This window comes from Magnolia sinica, chromosome 2 (assembly GCF_029962835.1).
Source record: "Magnolia sinica isolate HGM2019 chromosome 2, MsV1, whole genome shotgun sequence".
Taxonomy (NCBI): Eukaryota; Viridiplantae; Streptophyta; class Magnoliopsida; order Magnoliales; family Magnoliaceae; genus Magnolia; species Magnolia sinica.
Window position 1 is genome coordinate 116,842,568 of NC_080574.1, and position 25,445 is coordinate 116,868,012.

The following is a 25,445-nucleotide window of genomic DNA, read 5'->3' on the forward strand; positions in this document are numbered from 1 at the left end:
GATTACACATATCAACATACATGTAATAAATTAGTTATAACATATATTATAACAAATCCTTTCACAAGGGTGTTGCCACACTATAACAATTATGTATTATCAATCAACAATCATAGTAAGCACAAATCATAATTCCATAGTCATATAAGCATTTCAACAAACAGATGGAATGCATTATTTTCAACATAGATCATATATATGTATAATACGCGGAAACATCGTATCTAAGCATATGTGATAGCAATTAAGTCAGTCATAAATCATTAACTGACATCGAAAGCCTTGAAAACTATAACCTAAACGTTTATAGGCCGCACCTTTCACTGGTAAACTTATATCGAACTCAGTTTGAACACTATGCCTTCGTTTACGGCACAACGGTTACCTGAATCACGAAATAGGTTAACTATTTCGTCGATTCATCTACTTAGATACCTAAAACAGATTAGGGTTTAAATTTCTTACCTAAAAACGGAATCAAAATCGCCGATGTAGTGATACAGGAGGGATGATTCGGCACGTGGAGCGATGGGATTGAATCCCGGCAGCAAACCCCAACTCTTTCTCACTTCTCCTCACTTTCTCCTTCTCTTTTCTCTCTTCTCTCTCCTAGGGTTTTAAAATTCGTATGGAATGAGAGAGGGGTGGGTTAAGGTCCTTATATAGGCCCAGAACTGATGAAAATGGCCCCAGGGTCATGATATACTTAAGTTATAGCCAAAGAGTGGCTGCTTCGGTCCAACGTAGTTCATCTGGAGGCCCATTTTTTGCATACGGTCCAGAGAAAATTTCCTAACATTGGATTTAGGTCAGGTTAAGACTTCGGTCCGATCAGATTTACGGATCGACCGCGGAGGACCAATTTCAGTTCAACGATCATCGTAACTCGAACAGGGCCATAAGTGCACTGACCTGTGTTGAAAAATTTTCCTGATCCGAGGGTGTAGTTGGGTCAAAATCTGACGGTCTGAAACCTTAGATTTGGCCTGCAAGCGAATGACTAAAATCACTTAAGTTTGAATTCATTTTCTAAAGGTACTTGAGTTTCTCCCGAGCTCAAGTTGTGCGTTTCTGGATACTATTAGGACTTGATTTTCGAGATGGTGGTCAAGCCCAGTAAGGCGGTCATAACCATATAATTTCGCGGTAATCGGACTTTCGACGCTCGGCCCAGGTCCGATACGGAGATTTAAGATGCTCCCAAGAGCAACTGGGTTTTGAGATTGATCCTATATTTTTAGGTAATCTAGAGTTATTGATTCTACTGGTTTTGGGTCTTGCAGTTCATATTAAAAGCGGTTCATGCTAATCTACTAATTAATTCAATTTAGTACTTAATTAATTTTTGCCTAATTTCTACATAATTTGTCCCTTAGTGATTTTTGCCTGAGGTAGTAATCGGGTCTTTGTACAAATTTTTCCAGGACATTACAGTTTGCCAGATGCTCATATTCATGGCAGTTGAAACATTAGCTGTCTTTAATAGATTTTCAATTTTTAGATCTAGTTTTTTTCTTTTCTGAAGGTTTTTGAAAATCTAACCTCTTTTTACTTTTGAAAATCTTATAAAACTTCTTAGCTACTAGTGTCATATCATCTTCAGAGTTTTCAGAATCAGAAATACTAGCACTTTCATGAGAAATATTTTTAGAAGATTTAAGGGCTATCGACTTACCTTTAGGAGCCTTAAAATTTAACTCGTAGGTTTGTAAAGAACTAACCAGTTCTTTAACCCTCATTTTATCCGTATCACAAAGTTCCTGAATAGCAGTGACCTTTGAATTGAACCTTTCAGGCAATGATCGTAGTATTTTTGCATACACTTTACTTTCTGAGATGCTATCATCAAGACCCCACATAGAGTTGACTATGTTATTTAACTTAGTATAGAAGTCCATGAAGGTTTCACTTTCTTCCATATGAATTTCCTCAAACCGAGTGGTGAAGATTTGAAGTTTAGATTTTTTTACAATAGTCGTACCCTCGTGTGTCATTTCTAGAATGTCCCAGGCTTGCTTTGCAGTATTACAAGATATGATTCTTTTGAACTTATCTGATGATAGTGCACAAGTGATTGTATTTAAAGCCTTTGCACTGACACTACTCTCATTTTTCTGAAGTGTGGTCCAAGAAAGATAAGGTGCAACTTTCATAGATTTGGTTCCATTAGTGCCAGTAACTTTAGTGGTCGGAGGGGTCCAACTAGTCACTGTGGCTTGCCACACGTTCTCATCTATGGACCTTAAAAAGATCTTCATTCTGGCTTTCCAATAGACATAATTGGATTCATCAAAAGATGAAGGCCTAGTGATTGAGAGGCTATCAAAATTTGTCATCTTATAAACTCATATCGATCAGCTTAGGAAATTAATCCAAATACAAAGAAGCTATTAAGCTTTGATACCACTAGAAAAGGCCGAGCAATATGTCCTGCGGGGGGGGGGGGGGGGGGGGTAAATAGGACTATGCCAAATTAAAAAATAAATGTAGAATTTAAAGAAAGATAGCACAATTCAAATAATAATAAAGCACAAATAAATAACAACCTCAAATGTATTAGTCTTGAGAGGTTGATACAAACTTAGTTGTAAGGACAACCTAACACCAAAAACCAAAGGCTTATCACAGGACAACCTTACTAGAACGTTTGTAAGTATCAAAAATCCAAACTAATAAAGAGGCAAAGAAAATGACAAATAAAATAAACTAAGTTATTACAACATTCCCACAAGTGCATAAAATAAATTACATCATTCATCACAAATGCTTAAAATAAATTACAACATTCACACACATAAGCATATTCAATCATCCACCACAACTCCAGAAATTATAGTGGTTCGCTTGTGTGTACACCAACTGTTAGAAAGTAGCCACACAACTACTCCACTCCTAATATCCACTCCCTCGGGATATCAACATTCACTATGAAAAAAGGTTTTCCAAGGTTTACCTTAAAACCTTCACAATTGTGTCTTTGATTAGGCTTACACAATTTCAAAAACCCCACACTTTGAGATTTTCTGGATCACCTCGGACAAACCAAAAGGAAAATTTTCTGGCACCACCTCAAAAACCAAAAAGATACAGAATTTTAAATAATACTTATTTAGAAATTCTCATTTGAAGAAGCCCGGTAAAACTGATCCAATGAAGACGAAGATGTTCAATGTCCAGTCTCACAGATGAAAAAGTTCTAGTTCTAAATGATTTTTAATTAAATCAACCTGGGCTAGCTTGATTTGATTTTGATCTCAAGAAAGAGAAAAACTCAAATCCTTTCTTAATATAAGATTGGAATGGAGATCTCAAAATCAAATAATAAAAGCTAATTAAAAAGAATCGATAAAATGAGCACAATATAACTTAACAAATTCACAAACTTATCTCTCAGAGTGGTGTCTTGATTTTGCTTTTAATGAATGAATAAACACTGAAATTCGTGCTCTATTTATAGGTGAAAATATTGTTCACTCGACTGGTCTAGGGGTCGGTTCGACTGGTCGAAGGACCAATAAAATTTTAAATTTTCTGGCGCGATAAGAAGACCGTTACTCGACTGGTTGAGTGAGACCAAAAAATGTTGTTAGACTTTTAGTCGAGCCTGCACGACCGGTCGAGCACTGTTCACTCAACTGGTCAAGCAGTCTCCAGGACTAGTCGAGAGTTCAACAGAAAATTTCAAAAAATAGCAACAAACTTAGACTGGTCGAGAAAATTCTTAGACTGGTCAAGCCAGTGCTTGGACTAGTCGAACAAGGTTTAAGACTAGTCGAGAAAAAAACCTATAAACATATGAAATGACCCACATTAAATATGCAATGAATATGACACAATCTAGGGTCAATCTAGGGTCGTCCAAACTTGTTTGTGAGTTGAATCAATTGAAACATCACTCACTTCAAAATCTTGAACACTTGTGATGCTTGAAGTTTGAGTTCGATGTCTTGAACTTGAGCTTGAGTCACGCTTGAGTTGTTGAGTCTTTAACGTACAATAGTTGAACTTCAACCTGAACTTGAGTTCTTGAATTTGATCTTGAAACAACACGCTTTACTTCAACTTGAAGATGTAGGAAAGTTCAATGAAGATTTAAAGAACTTAAAAATATACAAACCTCATTACTTCAACTCAAAGTAAGATACAAATACTAGATGGTTTGGCACAACAAAATTTGACAATACAACGGGTGCTAGATTTACATAATAGCATTTAGAGTGACAATATATACATCTCGATAAGGTCCCATTTTGATATTTTAATGGATCAAGTAGATATATGTCTCGAATGTATAGTAAATATGCATTATTCTTACTATGCATACTTGCATTAAGTCCATGCCATGTAAGAGATATGTTAAGCCTCAAGATATGTCATGCCTTTACATCGTTGATAATTAGTACACTTGGGTAACATCAACCAAACCAAAAATCATTTGATTCCGCCATAGAAAATGCACAGTAAAATCATATTCACGTGTATCCATACACATTAGTTAGTCTCTAATTAAATATGATGAAAATAAAAATATGTACAAGTATCAAATATATATATATATATATATATATTATAGTTACTTGCTAATAAAATATGATGAAAAAATATGTATAAGTGTCATACATATCTGATGGCCCACACATAATTTACCATTCTAAAATTACATATAATATTGTATGAGAATCTTAACATACAATGATTTCTTTTTACAGATATATTACTTGTTTACAATTACCAGTTAAAATTGCTAGCACTGTGCATAACCAATTTCTAATGTGCATTAATTAATAAGCCTAATTTTAAATCCATAAAAGATGTGCATTAATTTATAAGCCTAATTTTAAATCCATAAAAGACATAGAATTGTATATAATGCTTTTAATCATGTTAATAATTTTATTTTATTTTTTTAAATATATACATCAAATTGTCTGTTCTCAACCATGATAAACGAGAAGGACTATGTCAGGTTGACAGTCAATGTCAAACTTACGCCTCAACTTTCAACATAATAACGATACATCAAATACAAACTTAAAATATGTGAATTGAAAAACTCTTTGGGTGACTTACTTGTATCCTTAACAATAAATATTTGTAGGTGCAAGGGGAAATGGTACAATAAGGTCAACTTGTTGAGTTGTGTGGGCCCCATCATGATGTGCATCAGACATCCACACCACGCATTTGGTGGATCCCCTCTAAGTTATGAGATATCCCAAAAATCAGCCATATCTTAAACTTAAGTGGGCCACATCATCTGAAAAAGTGTGAAATCATGCCTAAAACATCTAAAAGCACTTTTTGGGGCCCACTTGAGTTTTTGATATGGATTAAACTTGGTGTGACTGACACACACAATGGATGGGCTGGATTACCAAACCACATCTTAAATGGGCCCTATAAATGATCATGAAGCTTTCAATGGTGGATAGCCACTCTCAAATTGTTGTCTATGGTGAGGCCCACTTAAGGCTCGATTTTTAGGCCTATGGCCACCATGGAAGGGTGCATCTGGTTGATGGGGCTAATAACCATAGCACTTCACAATGGGGCACAGTGAGGCCCACACAACTTCATCTGATGAGAAGCTTCCAATGAGGTTGACCTCACGGTATATTTTATCTGTTTGTGGAGAGAGAGAGAGAGAGAGAGAGAGAGAGAGAGAGTGTTACAAGCCACACCTCAACCATTGAGGTTTGAGCATAAGGGGATGGCTGGCTAGGTGAACCCTATAGTGATATATTTCTGAAATGCACTCTTAGCCATTAGGTGCATGAATTAATTTTACGTGTGGCTACTTGAATCTTAAATAAGCTTATTTTTTGACCATAGGTCTAAAATTTTGTGTGAAATTGAATGCCTCAAGTGAATTAGATATGATCATCACAATGTATTATGTGTATTTCAACAAAACCTTTAAGGGTTTCTTTTTTTTTTTTTTTTTTTGGCTAAAGTTTGGATTGGGTTGTTGTCCTTTTATGTTTTTTTTTTTTTTGGTCCTATATTGGATAGAATGGGAGAAGCAAAATGGCTTATATATCTTTGCTTAATATAAACTCTTGTCAAATATGTTGAACTATGCCCAAGCCTATATGTGTGCGCATGGGGTGCAGGTGGTGGGAGACATATGGCCCGGAAACCCCTTTAACTGGACATGTGCGCACATGCATACTTGCCGATATTCGTGCCCAGGGTGGGCTTCCGTTGTCGTTTTGCATTAACCGGTCTTTTTTCGAGATAGCAACATCAGCGACCTTTTTGCAACGGTACTCTGCACCGAGGGGTGCAAACTATCTCAAAAATAGCGACATGTACACACCTGGACCCAACGCGAACTACTCTACGCCGTTTCACTTCAACCGGTCTTTTTTCGAGAAAGCAGCATCGACGACCTTTTTGCACTGGTACCCTACACCGATGGGCACAAACTTTCTCAAAAATAACGACACGTACGCGCCACGACCAACATTTATTTGATTGTGGTACAAACTAAGACCTGCATAACATGTCTGGGGTTCCTACACAGATTCATTTCAATCAAATGTTGATAATTTACTTTTGCAATATTCCTAACACAATATATCCTATAAAAAGTCAACCGTCAACATTCTCTCCTAACTATTTTCTCTTATGTGGTTTACCTGAATCAATAATTGGCTTAATTTTTAAGGCACGTGCCTTGAAAATTGACGAAATACTTATGTTCAAAGTTGATTATACATACACATCATGGCGGAACCTACGCAAAATCTCAGGGGCATTCCCTACCAATTGTTTCCCTTGTCGAGGCTCACCAAAATGTGAGACCCACCCAGCCAATCACTCATTTGCTGGCAAATAAAGTTGCTTACCAACATGAAACACACGCACAAGAAAAAATATAGTTTTCAAATAATATTGAAATCACGATCACCACATCTACAAATGCAGTTGAGTTTTTGAAAATTCATGATATTTTCATGATAAATAAACTAAATGATATAATTATGTTAACTCGTGTGATTATTTTAAAATCCTGAAATTTTTTAAATTCCTATGATTTTATAGTGATTTTAATATAATTTTATAATTGTTAAATTACTTACAAGTTAATTTCAAATATCATTTAAAAATATTCATTAATTAGTAATAAAAATTAAAGTATTTTATTTTCCATGAGAATTTCTCAATAATGTCCCAAGAAAAATAATAATATTTAAAAATCTACCCAGAAATTATCCCACCCGAAATTGCCAGGCACTAGATTTGCCACCGTTCACCCGAGCAGTGAAACTCGGGGATGCACCTTCTTATACCTCCAGGAGTAAATCAGGACGGTCCATTCGTCAGGCTCGCTCTACCGTCGAAATCAATGGACAGTCGATGGTCTAACTCAATGCATGTGTAAGCGTTTATTTCGAAGAAGCGGATTACCTACGCAGTAACTCAGTAGGCTCGACTAAACTATGTGGGGCTCACCGTGATGTATGGTCTTATCCACGCCGTCCATAGGCTTACAAGCTCATTTTAGGGCAGGATTAAAAAAATTGAAGCATATCCAAAGGTAGAAGTGGACCACAACACTGAATTGATTGGTTACCGTTAAAAACTTCTTGAGGGCCATAGAAGTTCTAGATCAAGCTGATATTTGTGTTTTCCCTTCGTCCGCGTTTTTCTGACCTAATTATCAGGTTGGATGACAAATAAACATCACTATGGGCCCTGGCAAGGTTTCAACGGTGTAAGTCATTATCCCACTGTTTCCTATGGTGTGGTCCACTTGAGCTTTAGAAATGCCTCAATTCCTGGATGTCCCCTCAAATGAGATCTTACAACGGATGGACGGCTTGATAAGACACATACATCACGGTGGGCCCCACAGAATTACAGCGTACTTAGTTAGTACTTACTCCGCTTCCTTATTAGTTTATTCAATGGGTGCTTAGGTGATCTTCATGGCATGGCCCACCATTTTCGCGGCCTGGATGTTCCACCAGCTATTCTTCTTGTTCTTCTATTCTAACCGACCCGTTCTCTTCAAAATGAGTCACGAGCATATATATATATATATATATATAGGCCCACCCAGATGGAAACCCAGGATCTGTCACACGCGTGCTGTACCTGGTACGTGTGTGCAGAATCCTACTCGTGAAGCTCTCAATAATAAAGGAGCATTCTCGCAAACGGGAGATGCGGAGGAAATTCTCTCTCTCTCTCTCTCTCTCTCTCTCTCACAGGAGGAAAGAAAACTCGAGCGGAAAAAGGGCCTCCTTTTTTCCACCGTCAGATCCGACGCGTCCACGATCGCGATGTCTCCCACCGTCCGATCATCCTCTCTATTCTCCGTCCTCCTCCTTTCCTTCCTCCTCTTCGTCGCTCCGTCCTCCGCTTCCGAATCCGATCACAAGGTGCGCTCTCTCACTAACCTCATTTTTTCATTTTAAATGCTTCAAATTCAGATATTTTATCTCATCCATCGGTTATCTGGCCTGCGTAGATTTCAATCTCATCATATATCTCAGATCTCCTAATCTGATCACCATCTATTCAGATCTAGAGAATAGTCTCTCTGCAGCACTTGAAATGTTGGCATTTTGAGTATCTTTGCAGAGATCTAGGGTTCTTGTTGTTTAATTGGAGTATGCAGATTGAAGGACCGCTGATCATGGGGCCCGTCTATTTTACACGGTCTTCGTGCGATCTTTGAGTGCACACAGGGAGATTGTTCTGTCAATTGAATGTAGTAGTGCTGTTTGAGTACGTAGGCGACCAAGGGTTGTGATTTTGGCAGTGTTAGTTCTGATATAGGATGTGAGGAATTATATGATACCTTGACTATTGCACTCACGCACATGTCCACACGTACATGTGGCCCATCATGCAAGCCAGTCAAGACAGTTCACGTTCCCGGGCCCGCTTGCATTGGGGGTAATGTCTGAAAGGAAAACTGATAAGACTGTGCCAACTGTCTGATTTGTGGGCATTGGATGGAAGGTCGATATTAGCAGGCAAAATGTCATGGATGGGATCGTCAATGGATGCCGTTTTTGGTGTTGCATTTATTTCAAAAACTCAGAAGTCCCTCTTACAATTGCTGAAAGCTGGTAAGAGATATTATTTGGGGGCTTGAAAGGTGCAGATGAAATTAGAAAGAAAATCAAAGGAAAAAAAATCCAATTTTATAGGACATGGTTCAGCCACAAAACCGTAAGTTTCGAGCGAAATAGTACGATTCAAATTGTGAATCATAAGATCCACCTGAAAATCAATCAGGATTTTTGGAGAATGGGATTCAAGTATAATATTCAAACTGTTACCCACAAGAATTCTTTTGAATCATGGAATGGGTAGTGAATCCAGAATATCAATCTAGTGGCCCCATTGTGGATGGCCCACAACACAAACCACATGATTTGGCAATCGAGGCTTTTTGATTAATGTTTTTCCCTTTGGATGCAGGCCATCATTTTTCACCTATCATCAAAATTGATTGAACAGGGTAGAGGACACAGGACAACTAGGATAATGTGTTTAGTAGTGTTTTACATCATCCAACATATATGGATTATTATTCTCTCTCTCTCTATCTCTCTCTCTCTCTCAGAGATGATTTCCATTCTCTCTTATAGTGTTTTAACACCTGGAATGGACTGGCAGTCAGGCAAGATTGGATGGGAACCAGTGTCCGGTAGCCTATTCAGTTTGGGTCAGTTTGTGAGTTGTGGTCTAACCTCCAAACTGTCTGGACTGACGTGCCGGATCTAACTGTTTTTTAAAAATATATTAAGGTCAGCCAGTAATCAAACCCAAACATTCGAGACAACCATCAATTTTAACAATCACTGCACCACAGGGCTGTTGTTGGTTTAATTTTTTAATAATAACATATATTAGATTTCGAGTAGATCTTTGCAACACATGTCCTAGGGCCCATCTACATGCCACCTCATGTTCCAAAGTGCAAATGGATTTGAGATCCAATCCATCTATCAGCTGGGAACCATTATGCTGATGCCGCTACCTAAAAGTCAACCCAATCCACTTATCAAATAGGCTAAGTTATTAGAAATGAAAGGTTGGCCAACCACTTGATTCGTAAACTGTAGCTCAACTGATCAATGAGCATTGAGCAGGCCTTGTGCATCATATATTCTGATTTTCTCAATCAAGCAATACTATCTGTTTAACTCACACAATGTCCATATTCTGCTATCGTTTTTTTTTTTTTTTAATAGATGTGCTACAAGCATTCATTATTGAGGATTGATAATGAATATGCTGGATGAAAGAGAAGAAAAGAAGAGGACAATAATAGCTTTTTGCACCACTCACAATTCAAAGAGGTTGATTTTTAGTGTTTTCTCCCTCTGCGAGAGAATATTTTCTCCAAACTATATTACTTTTCTATTCCAATCTCATTCTTCATCAACTCTATCATACATATGGACTTAAAGGTCTTTATATAGATCAAAATGCAAATGATAAAGATTCAAGTAGATCTTTCAAATCTAGAACTTAATAGTTTTAGATCTAAATCATATCCTGAAGATTGACATCTAAATTTTGAATCAAGGAAAATAAGAACTCGATTTTACCATTCAAAAACAAAATATAAAAAGATTATAAATCTTAAAAGGTCTTCTCAAATAACCAAAATATCTCAAGTATGGGCTGTTTTCTCCGGTGCCACAATGGAAGGGTATCTAATTGTGATGGGCCAATATTCATCAATCTCTTTTGGCTCTGAAAGAACTCGTTGTCGGGTTGTCAGCTGGTAGCAATCTGTTGGATTAAGCCGACTTTGTAAGCTGTCTGCCTTGGCTGTGGCGGTCCGCTGTAGTTGACAGTATAAGGCCTATGTGTCAAATTGACATTGCCTGCATCGGATGGCGTCATGGATCACAAAACCTCTTCTTTCATTGCTGTGTCGTCTGCATTCTAGGCATCTGGTCCCATATCTGCAGTAATGGATTTGTGATTCTAAGCTATTTGTTGACGTGATGTTGTCCTTATCATGGTTGGCCTTTGATTTATGTGCTCTAATCGACGATGGATGGGACTAACATGTCCATCTCAATTTTAACATACACTATAGAATGCTCCAGCTTGATAATTGATTTTCTCGTCTCTTCATCTGCCAATCTAAACTTTGGTCTATTATCTGTTCGCTCAACTAATCCATCTGTTGATGCATTGATAGATTCATCCATCTTAATCTGATTGACTCTTCGTGTGTATATTTTCTTGTGTAGTGGTACTTCTGGCCAACATGTCCATTCATTGGATCATCAACACTTTTTCAAATGAGTCTAGGATTTGTTCTTTGAAGTTCTCAGATTTTTTTATTTTATTTGTAAAGCTAAAGCATCTTAAGGGCCTGTTTGGATGCACTTTCCGAAGGGGCGTTTGAGGCTGAAATGTTGTTTCAATCCAAATTGTAATTTATGTCGTGCGTTCGGATGCACTTTGCAAACTCCTGTCTCATCTCATGCTTGAGGCGCTAAAACACCGAGTTGGCAAAAACTAATCAGATTGGCTTTTGCTGAGGGTACCAAAAAAGCAGGCTTGAAAACCCCCTTTTTTCAGAAACTTTCTTTTCAGGGAGTGCATCCAAATGGGTCCTAGGTTGTGTCATGTGTAGTCATAATCCTCCAATCAGTCATCTCTTTGACCATGAGAATGATTTCATGGAACACCACTTCGCCACCAACATCCTGATTCTAGGACACTTCTACATTCTTGGGCACAATGCACTGTTGCGATGTTGTCAAACTATCCAATGGCCCTAAAATCTCATGGAGCATTCCTTCCATACGATCATTTATCCTTTTTATTTCCTCATCATTCTTCTTGTTACTCGCCATTAATCTCAAATAAGCTCACGCATGAACTTGCGTTGGTACCGAGTTGATGTAGTGTGGATGAGAAAGAAAGAAACAGAGAAAAATGAATTTTTACAAGAACTTCATAAATTCAATGAGGTTGATTTTCTTAGGGCCTGTTTGAATTTTCAAATCCTATGTAAATCCTTGTGAATAAGTAATTATTACTCCACCCTGTTTGAAAATGCACTTGTATTTCTGTTTCAAAAACCGTGGTTTAAATTTGTGGGCCCCACCCTGATATATATGATGTATCCGTGCCATCCATCTATTTTAGCGTAACATTTTGAGGCATGAGTCGAAAAATGAGGCTATATAACACTCAAGTGGCCCACACCAAAGGAAACAGTGGCACCGATAAGTTTTTAACGGTAGATGTTCGATTCCCTAAATCCTGTGTTGTGGTCCACTTGAGCTTTGGATCAGCCTCATTTTTTTGGTCAAGCCCTCAATTCAGTTGGCATAACGGATGGATGGTGTGGCTAAGCCATAGACATCATGGTGGCCCCCACATATATTTGGCAGTGTCCTCGGTTATAATTATTACCCATTTGCAATGTATTTACTAAGGGTTTGTAAAATCGAACACGCCCATAGGCTTTTCTCCCGCTGTAAGATATTATTTTCTCCAAAGCCTCACATGTTTTTATTCCAATCATTATTCATCAAATCTATTGTACCTATGGCATTAAAGGTTTTTTATAAACCAAAAAACAGAAGGTAAAGATCCAAAGAGATGTTGCAAATCTAGAGTTTACTAATTTTAGATTTAAATCGTATCCTAAAAATTGACATCTACATTTCAAATCCAAAAAAAGAATCTATTTATTTTTCCTTTCTTTGTTCTTCGTTAGATTGAAAATAGAAGAATTGTGTGAATCCAAAATCCAAAGGACGTTCAATATATTTTGATTATGGGCTGTTTAAAAAGGGGTCCATCTTTAGGTGATGCCGGAAATGGTGGAAGATCTTCTTTGGGTGTGGCGGGGGGAGGAGTCGGAAAATTGGTGAAGCTAGGTGGTGGCTTCTTATTTTGGCGGTGTTTTGGGCTATCTAGAGAGCAATGAATTATAGTTGCTTTCAAAATATCCAGCCTAGGGCTGAGGAGATTGTTAGAAGAATTTCCAGATTCTTACGCATTGCAGGGCTGCAAGTTTGTAATGCCCGTTCTAAATTGCTTGTATGCATTAGATAGTGAAGTCTTTCAGTTCAAAATAAGGTCTTATTCTTACTTTTATCCATGAACCAAGTTATTAAAAAATGGTTATGTAATGTTAGCTCTGGGATTTGTTACGCATTACAGGGCTGCAAATTTGTGATACCTGTTCTAAATTGCCTGTATGCATTAGATAGTGAAGTCTTTCAGTTCAAAAGAATACACCAAAAAACAAAAAACAGCAAAAAAGAGAAAAGAGCCCAAGGCTAAACAGCTGACAGGCCCTAGGCGTACATAACCCAATCCGATATGAGATTTTTCACTTTGATAATGGCATTCTCTTCATTTTCCACAAAATTTCTAAAACATCTGTTGTTTCTTGTCTTCCAAATCACCCAGAAAACTGCCATAGTAAGCAATCGCCACTCAACTTTTCCATGAATACCCTTCCCGCCTTCACGCCTTGCCCAAAACAGATCTTCCACAGACATCAGCATAACCCAACCGGTGCACATCGACTTGAGGAAAAACGACCAAATGATGGTTGCAAATTGACAGTGGATGAATGGATGATCGATCGATTCCTCATTCGCCATACACATATGGCAAATATTTGGCAGGATCATCGCTCTACACTGAAGGTTGTCAATTGTAAGAATTCTCTAGTCCCTTACCAATAGATGGATCAGATTATTGATTGCACTTATTTTTGTGTAATGATCATGACCATCCATGTTTAACATTTACCTTTCAAAAAGTAAAAATAAAAAATTCAAATGGTTAATATTTGTGAGATGGTGTGATGTTTTCATGGTTTCCCATGAAATATGCATTGGGCTGATGAACGGTCCAGATCAATGGATTGGATTGTTTAAGTGTCCCAATGCAACTAGGAGCACTGGAACATTTCTCCTCAATTAATTCATCCCTTTCTATTTTCAAATTTAGAACTGTCTCATGTTAATTGAAATCTAGAATGTTTAAAGAATGTGGATATTATCCTGGTTTGTTTCATTATGGTCATTATCATTTCTGGCCTTTTCCCCTGGCTATCAGGCGTGTTTTGATCCAGCCTGAAACAATGTATTGTAAATTTGTCTTGGTGCTGTTGTCTTCCATTCAGGATCCCAGAATTTTTACTTTATTGTGTTGAATCCAATGTTTTGAGGCACGCAGATAGCATTGCTGATTCTCTTTTGAGAGGGTCACCCATTTTCAGATCCTCATGCCCCATTGCCTGAGTTGGCTGACTGAAATGCATTATTCTTGGTTTTGATTATACTAACCATTTTCATGGTTTCTCTCTGTAGTATCAATCAGAGGAACAAGTTACCCTCTGGGTAAACAAGGTCGGCCCTTACAATAATCCTCAAGAAACATATAACTATTACAGTCTTCCATTCTGCCATTCATCTACCAATCCTGCTCACAAGTGGGGCGGACTTGGTGAGGTTTTGGGTGGGAATGAGCTCATCGACAGTCAGATTGAAATTAAATTTCAGAGTATGTGGATCTTCTTGTTGTATTCTTCATTTTGTCATGAAGTGTGGATGTAAACAATATGGCTGATAGTATAGTTTCAAGTGCAGCATCCAAAATTATCCTTGGTTTTTTACTATTCGGCAACTATTTTGACAGAAAATGTCGATCGAAGCTCCATTTGTGAGCTCGAACTAGATGCTGCAAAGGTGAAACAATTCAAGGATGCAATTGATAATGCATACTGGTTTGAGTTCTTCATGGGTATGTTATTTATAATTTCTTGCATCCTTGCTAGATTCTTCTTTTTAAAAAAAAAAAAAAAAAAAAATCTTTTTATGATGTTGTTTGTATACTCCATTTTGTTGGGAGCTCACTTTCTTTTTTCTTTTCTTATCCTCTTCATTCTTGGCATATGCCGATTGTATCTCCCAGATGACTTGCCGCTGTGGGGTATGGATTCATATCTCTTCATTTTTGTTTTTGGGTTCTCACTAAATTTTTTTGGGTCTGATTTCTTATGCATGCATTTAATCTAATTTATGCACATTGTTGATCAGGCTATGTTGGTGAGAAAGGCAATGATAATAAACATCTACTCTATACTCACAAGAATTTCGCTGTTAAATACAATGGAGATCAGGTTTGTGGTTTATAAGAATTCCCATTAGGTCAGTCGTGGTATCTTATCAATCATGTTGGCATTGATATTATTGAAGCGTTCATTCCTTACAGATTATTCATGTCAATCTTACTCAAGACACCCCTAAAGCTCTGGAAGTTGGGAAAACATTGGACCTGACATATTCTGTCAAGTGGGTTGCAACAAATGTAACTTTTGCACGCCGTTTTGATGTTTACTTGGACTACCCTTTCTTTGAGCACCAGGTAAGTTCTCTCCCAGCCCTGTCATTTTCCTCTCAATAGTGGCATTAGAGGCATGCATGGTTATTGGAAAAAACTTGGTTTCCAAATCTAGCAATCTCTGTGAGTGTATAACAACTTGTTAAGATGTGCACCATTGTAGACTAGAGTAAAAGGTTTCTGATGAGTTGTCCATAGATGCTGTTGTTATCCATACTTGTACCAGTAAAAAGGATTTCCACTTAAAAAGTAAAGGCAATTTTTTATTTTTATTTATTTATTTATTTTTTAAAAATCTGTGCAGATCCATTGGTTCTCCATTTTCAATTCTTTTATGATGGTCATCTTCCTCACTGGTCTGGTGTCGATGATACTGATGCGAACCCTTAGAAATGACTATGCAAAATATGCTCGGGAAGATGATGATCTGGAAACTCTGGTGACTATCTAAACTTTATTTATTTGTTTTAAAAGTGTTTTTTTTTTTTTCAATAATATCTGTCAATTTATGTCCATTTGTCATCTATAATCAATGCATGCTAGCAGCATGATGTTCGATGACTATTTTCTATCCTCAATCTACCTTTTCATTTGCTTGTTTTATCATCAGGAGAGAGATGTGAGTGAAGAGTCTGGTTGGAAGCTTGTCCATGGGGACGTATTTCGGCCTTCACGTAATTTGGTCATCCTCTCTGCAGTTGTTGGTACAGGCGCTCAGCTTGCGATGCTGGTTCTCCTTGTCATCCTACTGGCAATCATTGGAATGTTATACATCGGGTATGTGCTATGAACTTATGCTATTCTACCATATTTAAAGCATACAATTTTGTTTGGTGATGTTATTACATTAAACATCATTTTCTTAATGGTTCTAACAGGCGGCCAGCCGATTGGTCTTGGTTTCTCATCTGGGCTCAGGGCTAGACTCTTTGGTCCATTGATTCAGGTTTAATGAGTCAGGCCTGATTATGTAATGGAGTTTGCTCAGGTCAAAGTCGTTTGTCTGTTGGGTCAGTTTGGCAGGCCCTGAACTCGGCCATGCATTGCAATTCGATCATGGAGTCAATGGGATTTTGATACCCAAATTACTAGAATTGACAAATGACACACATGTGCGTGCTCACACACACACACACACACACTGCATGCGAGTACTTCAATGGAAAAAAGATAAACTACTTGTTAACACCAAAGTCTTACGTTGGTACAAGTGCTTGAATAACAGCTTCACAAAACCCTCCAAATCCTATACCGAAATGATGCAATCCGGTGAGATCTCAAACCTTTCAAAATAAAAATAAAAATCAGTAAGATCTCAATACCCGCAAGATGCCTACAAGGATATTTGAATGGAGAGGGATACTACAACTTTATTGAAATTGAAACCTCTTCACTTCTTATAAATACTAAATAAACCTCACAAAGCACAGAAAATATGTGCTTTCTACCTCCTAGAACAGTCCCTTTTATAGAACCCTAAAACCCCTATGAATTTTGATGAAACGATTTGTACGATAGCAACAACTCGGCTAATTTGTAATGGGCCTCGGGGCCTAAAAATAGTAAATGCCTCCATAGTCCTTAGAAAATATTCAAAATAAGCAACCAAATCTTTAAATCACTAGCTCTAATCTTCCAAGGGTATCTCTGAAATTTAGTCCCTGACAAATAGCAAGAAATAACCAACACAAGGTTACTTGTAGCTCGGGTTGCTCCAGTACGTGTAGGTCTGTCAACGAGTCAGGTTTGGGACAGGTACTAGAGTTCCTGGATCCGATCTAATATGGTTCAGGTCTTGCTGTCTCCGGGTTCTCATTTTTGAGGGCCAGGATCGGACCTGATTGGGTTTTGGGTACCCTTGGGTCTTTGGACCTTGGTTATGAGTTGGGTTTGGTTCAAGCCTGGGCATTCATATGGTCTATCTGCTTGAATGGATGGACTAGATCACACACGTGCCTGTCTGACACATATGAGGTGTTGTGGCTTGCAATGCTCATTCCATTTCTAGAATGATTAATATAATTTAAAATATTATATATTACTATTAAAATTAATTAGAACTGACCCCACCCGATTTTAACCGGGCCCAAGATGGTTGACCCTGTCCGGATCTGACTAGATCTGTTTTTAACTGGGTCCAAAACGGTGGACAAATGCGTGGTACTTTTCCTCCAATAGGTGGTACTCTAGGATCATGTGGGTTGCTCTGGTACATACGCTATGTAATATAACTTTATATAGGGATTCATTAATTTATATATGTAATGGTGAAAGTTATTATTATAGATCTCCTGTGCATGGTTTTATATTACATGCATGCTGCTGCACAACTGAGGTATAGATCTCTATGTTCAAAATATAAGCATACATTACAACTTAATCCACACTAAGAGCATAAGATCATAATTTCGGGTTGGTGAAAATAGCAATATGGATCACAAATGAAGCATTACTCCAGATCGTGTCATTTGGAATGGGAAATGTTGGGGGTTGGTGATTTAGGTATTGCTCCGACATCCAATTTGAAGTTTCTGCTTTCTTCTAACTATTATCTGTATCATTTTCTCAGGCGAGGAGCAATTGTCACAACTTTCATAGTCTGTTATGCTCTTACGTCATTCATCTCGGGTTATGTTAGTGGTGGACTTTACTCACGCAATGGTGGTATGGGTCTCACCAACTTCTCCTTTTTGGTTTTTCCTCTGTTTGTTTATTCTAAATACTTCTGAATCTTTGGAATGTTTATGTCTCAACAATATGTTTATGTTTTTCTGTTTAGTTAGACCAATTTTAATGCCATGCTTGCGATAACATTAGCTATCTAGTAGGCCTTTGTCTTTATCGAGTAGGCATTTTACTTCAATTTGAGGCCCTTATTATTATTATTATTATTAATGTAGTAATTTAGCTTTAAATAAAGTTAACTTTAACACCTCCAGCTTGAGCGTCATGTTGGTCAGTGCATGCCCCCTCTCTGTGGAGGGAAGACCCGGAATTGGGTCCCACCCATGATGACGATGTGGGTTTTGAGAGTCATATTGGTCAGCGCATGTCCTCTCCTTTGGCAGCTCTCATTTTCTTATTGTTCTAGTTGCTTTTGTCAACATGAGTATGTTTTCGCTTTATCTCCACCCACCTCCCTTGTTCACTCAACATCCTTTTAGAACAACACGCCCAATTGTTGGTGCAACTTTTCGGAATAAGGGAGTTCAATTCTAGCAAGTCTTTGAAGGCCACCACTAGTCTATAAAAAAATGTAGTTTGTTTTGGAAAGGTACTTGTGAAAAGTACTAGGGACAGTAGTTCTTTCGTAACCTAGTTTCATACAGGAATTTTCACAAAAAGAAAAAAAAGGATAAGTATTTGCAAAATTTCAAATATGGCATTGCTTTTACGTACTAGAACTTAAAAGTTACGTGTATATACCCATCTTGTTGCTGCTACAAACAAAAAGATTGCTAGATTCCCATATGTGCTTGCCTGCTCGGCTTGCCAGTATTGATTTGATACAATACTAGACTATTGCAGAATGTGTTTTCTTATTTTTTATTTAAAATTTTTTAATTTTATTTTAATTATTGTTATTGCTAAAGCACTTTATTGAAAGACCCCCAAAGGGAAAGAATACACCTGCACGAGGCACAAACTCCCAAAATAAGCAAGACTATCTCCTCACCTCACTCCATTCATTTTTATGTGATCATTGTGAGCAAACTCTCTGAGGGAGCAGGCCCAAGAGGAGACATCAAGTTTTGATTAAATCCACGACCTTAGACAATGATTGCAAACTAGTGGAAAAAGGTACGATTGTTCCTTTTTCCGAATCGCCCTCGAAATGGCCAAAAGGCACAAGTTCCACAATTTCCTTCCATTATCCCTTCCCATTGCTCCTCTGCAGGCCAAGAGCAGAGAAGATATAAAATCCAGCATGGCACAAACAACCCTGAACTCTGATATACACCAACACCATATCACAAATGAAAATGAATAGATGGTTCATGGTTTCCCCGTCCCCTTAATCACAAGCGACAGGCATTAACAATAACGATCCTCCTATTCCACAAATGGTCGATGGTAAGGGCTTTATCCTGGTCCACTTGCCAAGCAGATGCAATGACTTTAGGCGGAGCCTTTCTTTCATAAGCAAACTGAAGGGGGCATAATCCAGTGCATCTCCTCTCCCACCAACCGATAAATGGTTGTAAAAATATTTAACTGTGAAGATACCATTTTTTGCCCACTTCCAAATTCGTTTGTCCCTCAACTCTTAATTAAGTCTGATTCTTTCAAGAGTAGCTAGGTGACAAACGAGATCATCTGGTTTTTCCTCTCTAAGGTGTTGCCTAAAAGATGGAAACCAACCAATCTGATCACCAATCCTTTTGTAGCATGCTGCTAACGTAGCAGCTAGGTGACAAATGAGATAATCTGATTCTTCCTCTCTAAGATGTTGCCTGAAAGATGGAAACCAAACAATCTGATCACCAATCCTTTCTTAGCATGCTGCTAACTTAGCCTGTTGATGGGACCCCACCTGAAAGAGAAGAACCCTGCAGCTGAGCAGGCCGTAACGATCTCATAGGATATGTTTCAACTGAATTCTATTAAACATTTAGAACTCAGATCAGATCATGATCATTCTTTTGAGGGCAGTTCATTCCATCCACTGGCCCAATCAGGTAGACCTGTTTTGGCCCGAAATCTACTTGTAATTTGTTTTTCTTTGTTCTTAACAGATTCTAAGCTACCTTGAGAGAGGTTGGTTGGTTTGGGTGTTTAAAGGCAGATATCATGAGTTGAAAATTTTGCCTACTAGTCATGTGTATTTTTAAGAAAAATGGTAGGCTGCCCATTTGACCCTAGTTTTTGGACCAGGCTCTTCCCTTTCCCCCTTTTCTCGGGCTGGTTCTGGTCAAATGTGGTCTGGGTTTTAAAACATTGATTCTGTTTTATCAAGTTCATCATTACAAATGCACAAGGTGTTTTTCTTTTTTTTTTTGTCGTTGGAAAATATGAATAGTAATGCCATAAGTTATAACAAAATCTGACTGCAAATTTGGTAATTATTAATTCTTTTGATTGACTTTATGACGCTAGGAAGACCATTTTGATAAAACAAAGAATAATAGGTAAAAATTTTCAAGTAAAATAATAGAAGAAAATTTGAATGGCATGTCATGATATAGGTGGATATCTTCTTTTGGAGACTCCGGGAAGGCCATTATGTGGGTATCTTTTCCAGAGGCTACTCATGGAACTGAGGAAGCTAGGAAGACCATCTAGATAAAACGAAGAGTCGAAGAATAATAGGTTTTACTGTTTCAATTAAAAATTGTAGTAGAAATTTTCAATAGCATCTTTTGATTTTGGTGGGCATCTTCTCTTGGAGAACATAGTGAATACTATTATGTGGGCATCTTCTCCGGAGGCTATTTGTGGAAATTGGCCAATTGGATTGAAGAAATCAAGGAGATCTATGCGTTTGTCTCCTTCCCACATGGAGATGGTAATTCTGGGGTGAACTCTTTACCTGTATGTGTGGATAAGACATTCATGCACCATGGAAGTGCTTTCCCCTTGTTGTAGTTTAGCTTCTTTTACTTGATGGAATGATTGTTATTGAAAAAAAAGCATGCTAAGAGTGGGGCACCTGTATTCATTTCTGTTTCCTAGATTGCAGTAAATGGATGCTTGCATCCCTTCCCTGTTCCCTGTATGCTATAACCATGACAGTAATATGTATCTGCCCATAACTTCTCAAAAGACAGAAAGAAACCAAAAAAGAAAAAAAAGGAAAAAAAGAAAAGAAAAGAAAAACTGGGGATAATTGCTGAAAAGTACAGAGAAAAGAAACTGATAAAAAGTTTTTAGGATTTCACTTACAAGAGACTCTGCTAATGCCATTGTGGGGATATCTTCTCTGGGAGGCTATTTGTGGAAAAATGGCCAATTGGATTGAAGGAATATCCTCTCTGTCTCCTTTGTGTTGGGGATGGTTGCTCCAGGGTGGACTCACTACAGCAGTTGATAAGCCATTCATGTGCTATGGAATTGCTTTAGTTTAATTAGCTTCTTATTTAATAGAATTATTGTTATTGGAGAAAAAAGCATGTTTCCCATATCCATTTCCTAGATTGCAGGAAATGGAGACTCACATCCCCTTTCCCTGTGTCCATGTCAGTATACCTATCTGGTCACGATTTTTCCAAGAAAAAGAAGATGCTGAGTTCCTTTGTTCAGAAATTAGTTTGTAGACGTGGGGCCCATGGTTGCCATTGCTCTGATGGCCCCCATCATGGATGGGCGATTTCCCAAATCTCCCAATTTGGAAGATCCTAGCCATCAAATCTTTGGCCTCTTGTCCATTTAATGTGGTTTGTTCGCGTAGTTCTTTTAAACATGGATTTGCATGCCAACAACAGAAATGTTAGTTGACCAACTGAAAAGATATTCTGGGAATGGTCCATCCATGATGGGGGCTGTCAGATCAATGGCTTGGATAGACCAATCATGGATCCCACATCTACAAACCAAGTTCCAAACAGGGAACTTGGCCTTAAGATAGAAAAAAGGGAAAAAGAAGGACAGAAAAGAAAGAAAAAACTACCTGGGCATAATCATGAGAAGTTCAGAAACGAAAACTTGTAAGAAAGTACCTGTTGAGATTTCACTCACAAGAGAGAAGAGACTCTGCAAACGCCATTATATGGGTATCTTCTCTGGGGTGGCTATTTGTGGAAATTGGCTAATTGGATTGAAGATAGCATCGAAATCTGCACTTCTGTCTCTGCTTCATGCTTGGGACAGTAACTCTTGGGCAGATTCTTTAGCTATAGGAGTTAATAAGCCACGGCCCTTAATAAGTGGCATGGTAGAATAGGATTCATGTAGCTGACCCCAATTAATTGGGATGAAGCTTAGATGATGATAAGCCATGCACTGTGGGAGTCCATGGTGTATTGGTGTTACTTCTTTGAAAAAAAAAATGTTTCTATTGTTTGCTTAACTGTTATGGTGCAGTCGGAATATGGTTTGTGCAATTGTGCTCGTCCAACCAGACGGGTGATCTCACTGATTCAGTGGCAGGTCTGGTTAAAAGATGTCTTGTCATATATTTTACTGAATGCTTATTTCTCATATTGTCAGGTAAAAGCTGGATAAAGTCAATGATCCTCACAGCCTCCCTTTTCCCATTTATGTGCTTTGGAATTGGATTCATACTCAACACAATTGCTATATTCTATGGATCTCTAGCTGCCATTCCCTTTGGGACTATGGTTGTTGTGTTTGTAATTTGGGCATTCATTTCATTCCCTCTGGCACTTCTTGGTACGGTAGTTGGTAGAAACTGGAGTGGTTCTCCGAACAATCCTTGCCGGGTGAAGACCATTCCCCGTCCAATCCCCGAAAAGAAATGGTATCTCACACCATCCGTTGTGTCTATGATGGGAGGGCTGCTTCCTTTTGGCAGTATATTCATTGAAATGTACTTCGTCTTCACATCCTTCTGGAATTACAAGGTAATGTTGATCTTTATGCTTATCTTGTTGTCATTTCGTATGGTAGAGGAGAAGCCTGGAAAGGAACCTCAAATCACACCTTGTTCGATCTATTTGCACAGTTTTTCTGAGACCATATATTTTGTGGCTAATAAACTAAGCACGAAGGATTTGGTTGGTATTAGTGGTGGAACCTACACATTTGATTATGGAGCCATTATGTCCAAAAATCCAATCCTTTCTCCTGCCTTATTGAGCCTTTAAAATTGACTCCCATCTGATTGCTGTCAAGCTACCTTCTGATTGTTTGTTGCATGTAAAATGACTTTACCTCATTATGCTTCTCTTCACAACTATTTCTTTGCAGGTGTACTATGTCTATGGTTTTATGTTACTAGTTTTCCTGATTCTCATAATTGTCACCGTATGTGTGACTATTGTGGGTACGTATTTCTTGCTGAATGCTGAGAACTATCATTGGCAATGGACTTCGTTCTTCTCCGCTGCGTCAACCGCTGTATATGTGTACCTTTACTCCATATACTACTACTATGTGAAGACGAAGATGTCGGGCTTCTTCCAGACGAGCTTCTATTTTGGCTACACTCTGATGTTTTGTCTGGGTTTAGGAATCCTTTGTGGTGAGTTGTCTGCTCTAGTAGGATATGGCTGAACTCCACCTCTGATGTTTGGTTGAGCAATTCACTCAGTCGAACAAACTCTATGTATGGGGCCCTCCTTTTGGCAGTACATATAGTGTCCAACATTCTGGATGGGAGGTGCTCCAAATCTCCCCACTGGATGTTGCTAACCATCTGATAATTTCTGTTAAAAATGGACCAGTTGCTGTACATAACCATTTGCAAGGCCCAAACAATCTGGCAGTATCATCATCCAGGAAAAAAAGGAAAAAGGAAAAAAAGAAAAGAATAAGTAAAAAAGAAAAGAAAAAGAAAACACAATGTGGCCAGTATCATCAGCTTTGGTAATATAAGCCACTCATCCAGTGGGGATGTCCATCTCATGATGGCACCCATTGGATGAGTGGCTTATATTACCAAAAGCTGGGCCCTACAAGTACCATTGCTAGCTCAAAACAAGCAATGCCATTTCTGAGGTCTTTTGGGCCTGGGGATACCCGATTGTCGTTTTTCCATTCTTTTCTGTTTGCTCCTTAAGGTGATGAGAGCTCATCATCTCCTGTTCATGGAGAAGTAGTTTTTTTTTTCTTGTGATTGAGCATCATGTTGCACTATAAGTTATGTTGAGTTCATTTTCATCTATATGATCCTGACTTGTGGATATGCACAGTATATAAGCCCCATGGTCCAGTAATTGGAGCATTAGGCCCACCATGGATGGGCCACATCCTAAAAATTACCTTAATGAGGCAATTCAAACCTTTCAATCTTTGGACATCAATGGACTGTCAAGGAGAGAAATATAACAACATTCCATATTTAACTGAAGAAAGACCCAAGATTTGTGGCTAGGATCTTCAATCTGGGAGTTTTTTGGGGAATGGTCCATCCACAGCAGGGCCCACAATTCAAATGACCTGTAGTACTGAACCATGGACCCAACTTGCTGAAACTGATGCTGTGCATGTCCTAGGATTGGGATAATATGGTTCCTATTTATTGTTATTATTATTATTATTATTTTTGGTTGACAATTCGGCCTTCTCTCAAGTGCTGGGTTATTCAGCTGCTCTTTGACTGTGTCTGTGTTTTTCCTCTTCGAAATATTCAGGGGCTGTAGGTTATTTGGGATCCACTCTGTTCGTAAGGAGGATTTACAGAAACATCAAATGTGACTAGTATGGACAGAGGTTGGAGATCGAGAGAGCTTCCCAGGGGTCATGTCATCTAGGCAAAATGCATGTGAGGAAAGGCCGGCCAACCTGACAGACTTGATGGTGCTTACGGAAATCACGGGGTCTTTGAGGGAGGGCTGTGTATTTGTTGCCGGACTTTCGGAGGCTTTGCATTTTTTTTTTTTTTCCGGCTGTAAGTGAAAGCCTTCTTCCTTACTTATTTAGTGCTGAGATAGTGTTATATCCAGAAATCATATTTTAGTACCATGCATGTGGGATACTTTTACGTAGGGTGGCCGTCTCTTTTTAGCCTTTTGCTATGTACCTCAACAAATGGATAATCATGTACTCATACTTAAATTTTTTTTTTCTTCATTTCCATCTTCTGTTCGGTTGCAAATCATGGACATCTAAAAGCAAATTGAAGCATAGCTGACTTTATTCTGCATCTGCCATGCACGCATGCATGCAGAAAGATATGATTGCAATTTTGTTACTTATTACGGACCTGCGAACGGTTCCATTCAGGTGGGCCGCAAGTATGAAGAAATGGATGGTTGAAGTAATTGGCCAACCCTTTCAGCATACATGTGTCACGTATGATGAGGTGATCATCCTGATTTTTAGGCCCAAGCACATCCAGTATTTCGGGCAATGTGTTCTTCCGTATCATCAGTGTCAGCAATTGCCTTGGATGTGGACAGTGACTTTGAGTCGAATCTCTTGTTCCAGATTCTTGAGGCATCTTTATTGATGTCCATTTGTTG

General features: G+C 38.3%; 1 protein-coding gene across 1 annotated transcript; it reads left to right on the forward strand.

Annotated features, from left to right (window-relative positions):
• Positions 1 to 8,175: 8,175 nt before the first annotated feature.
• Positions 8,176 to 25,057, forward strand: LOC131237451 (transmembrane 9 superfamily member 1). The gene is made up of 11 exons (XM_058235218.1): positions 8,176 to 8,390; positions 14,331 to 14,523; positions 14,659 to 14,763; positions 15,060 to 15,142; positions 15,235 to 15,387; positions 15,668 to 15,802; positions 15,974 to 16,140; positions 17,933 to 18,027; positions 22,510 to 22,883; positions 23,230 to 23,503; positions 24,615 to 25,057. Exons 1-11 carry the CDS (start codon positions 8,292 to 8,294, stop codon positions 24,680 to 24,682), a joined length of 1,746 nt encoding a protein of 581 aa, XP_058091201.1. The 5' UTR covers positions 8,176 to 8,291; the 3' UTR covers positions 24,683 to 25,057.
• The last annotated feature ends 388 nt before the right edge of the window (positions 25,058 to 25,445 follow it).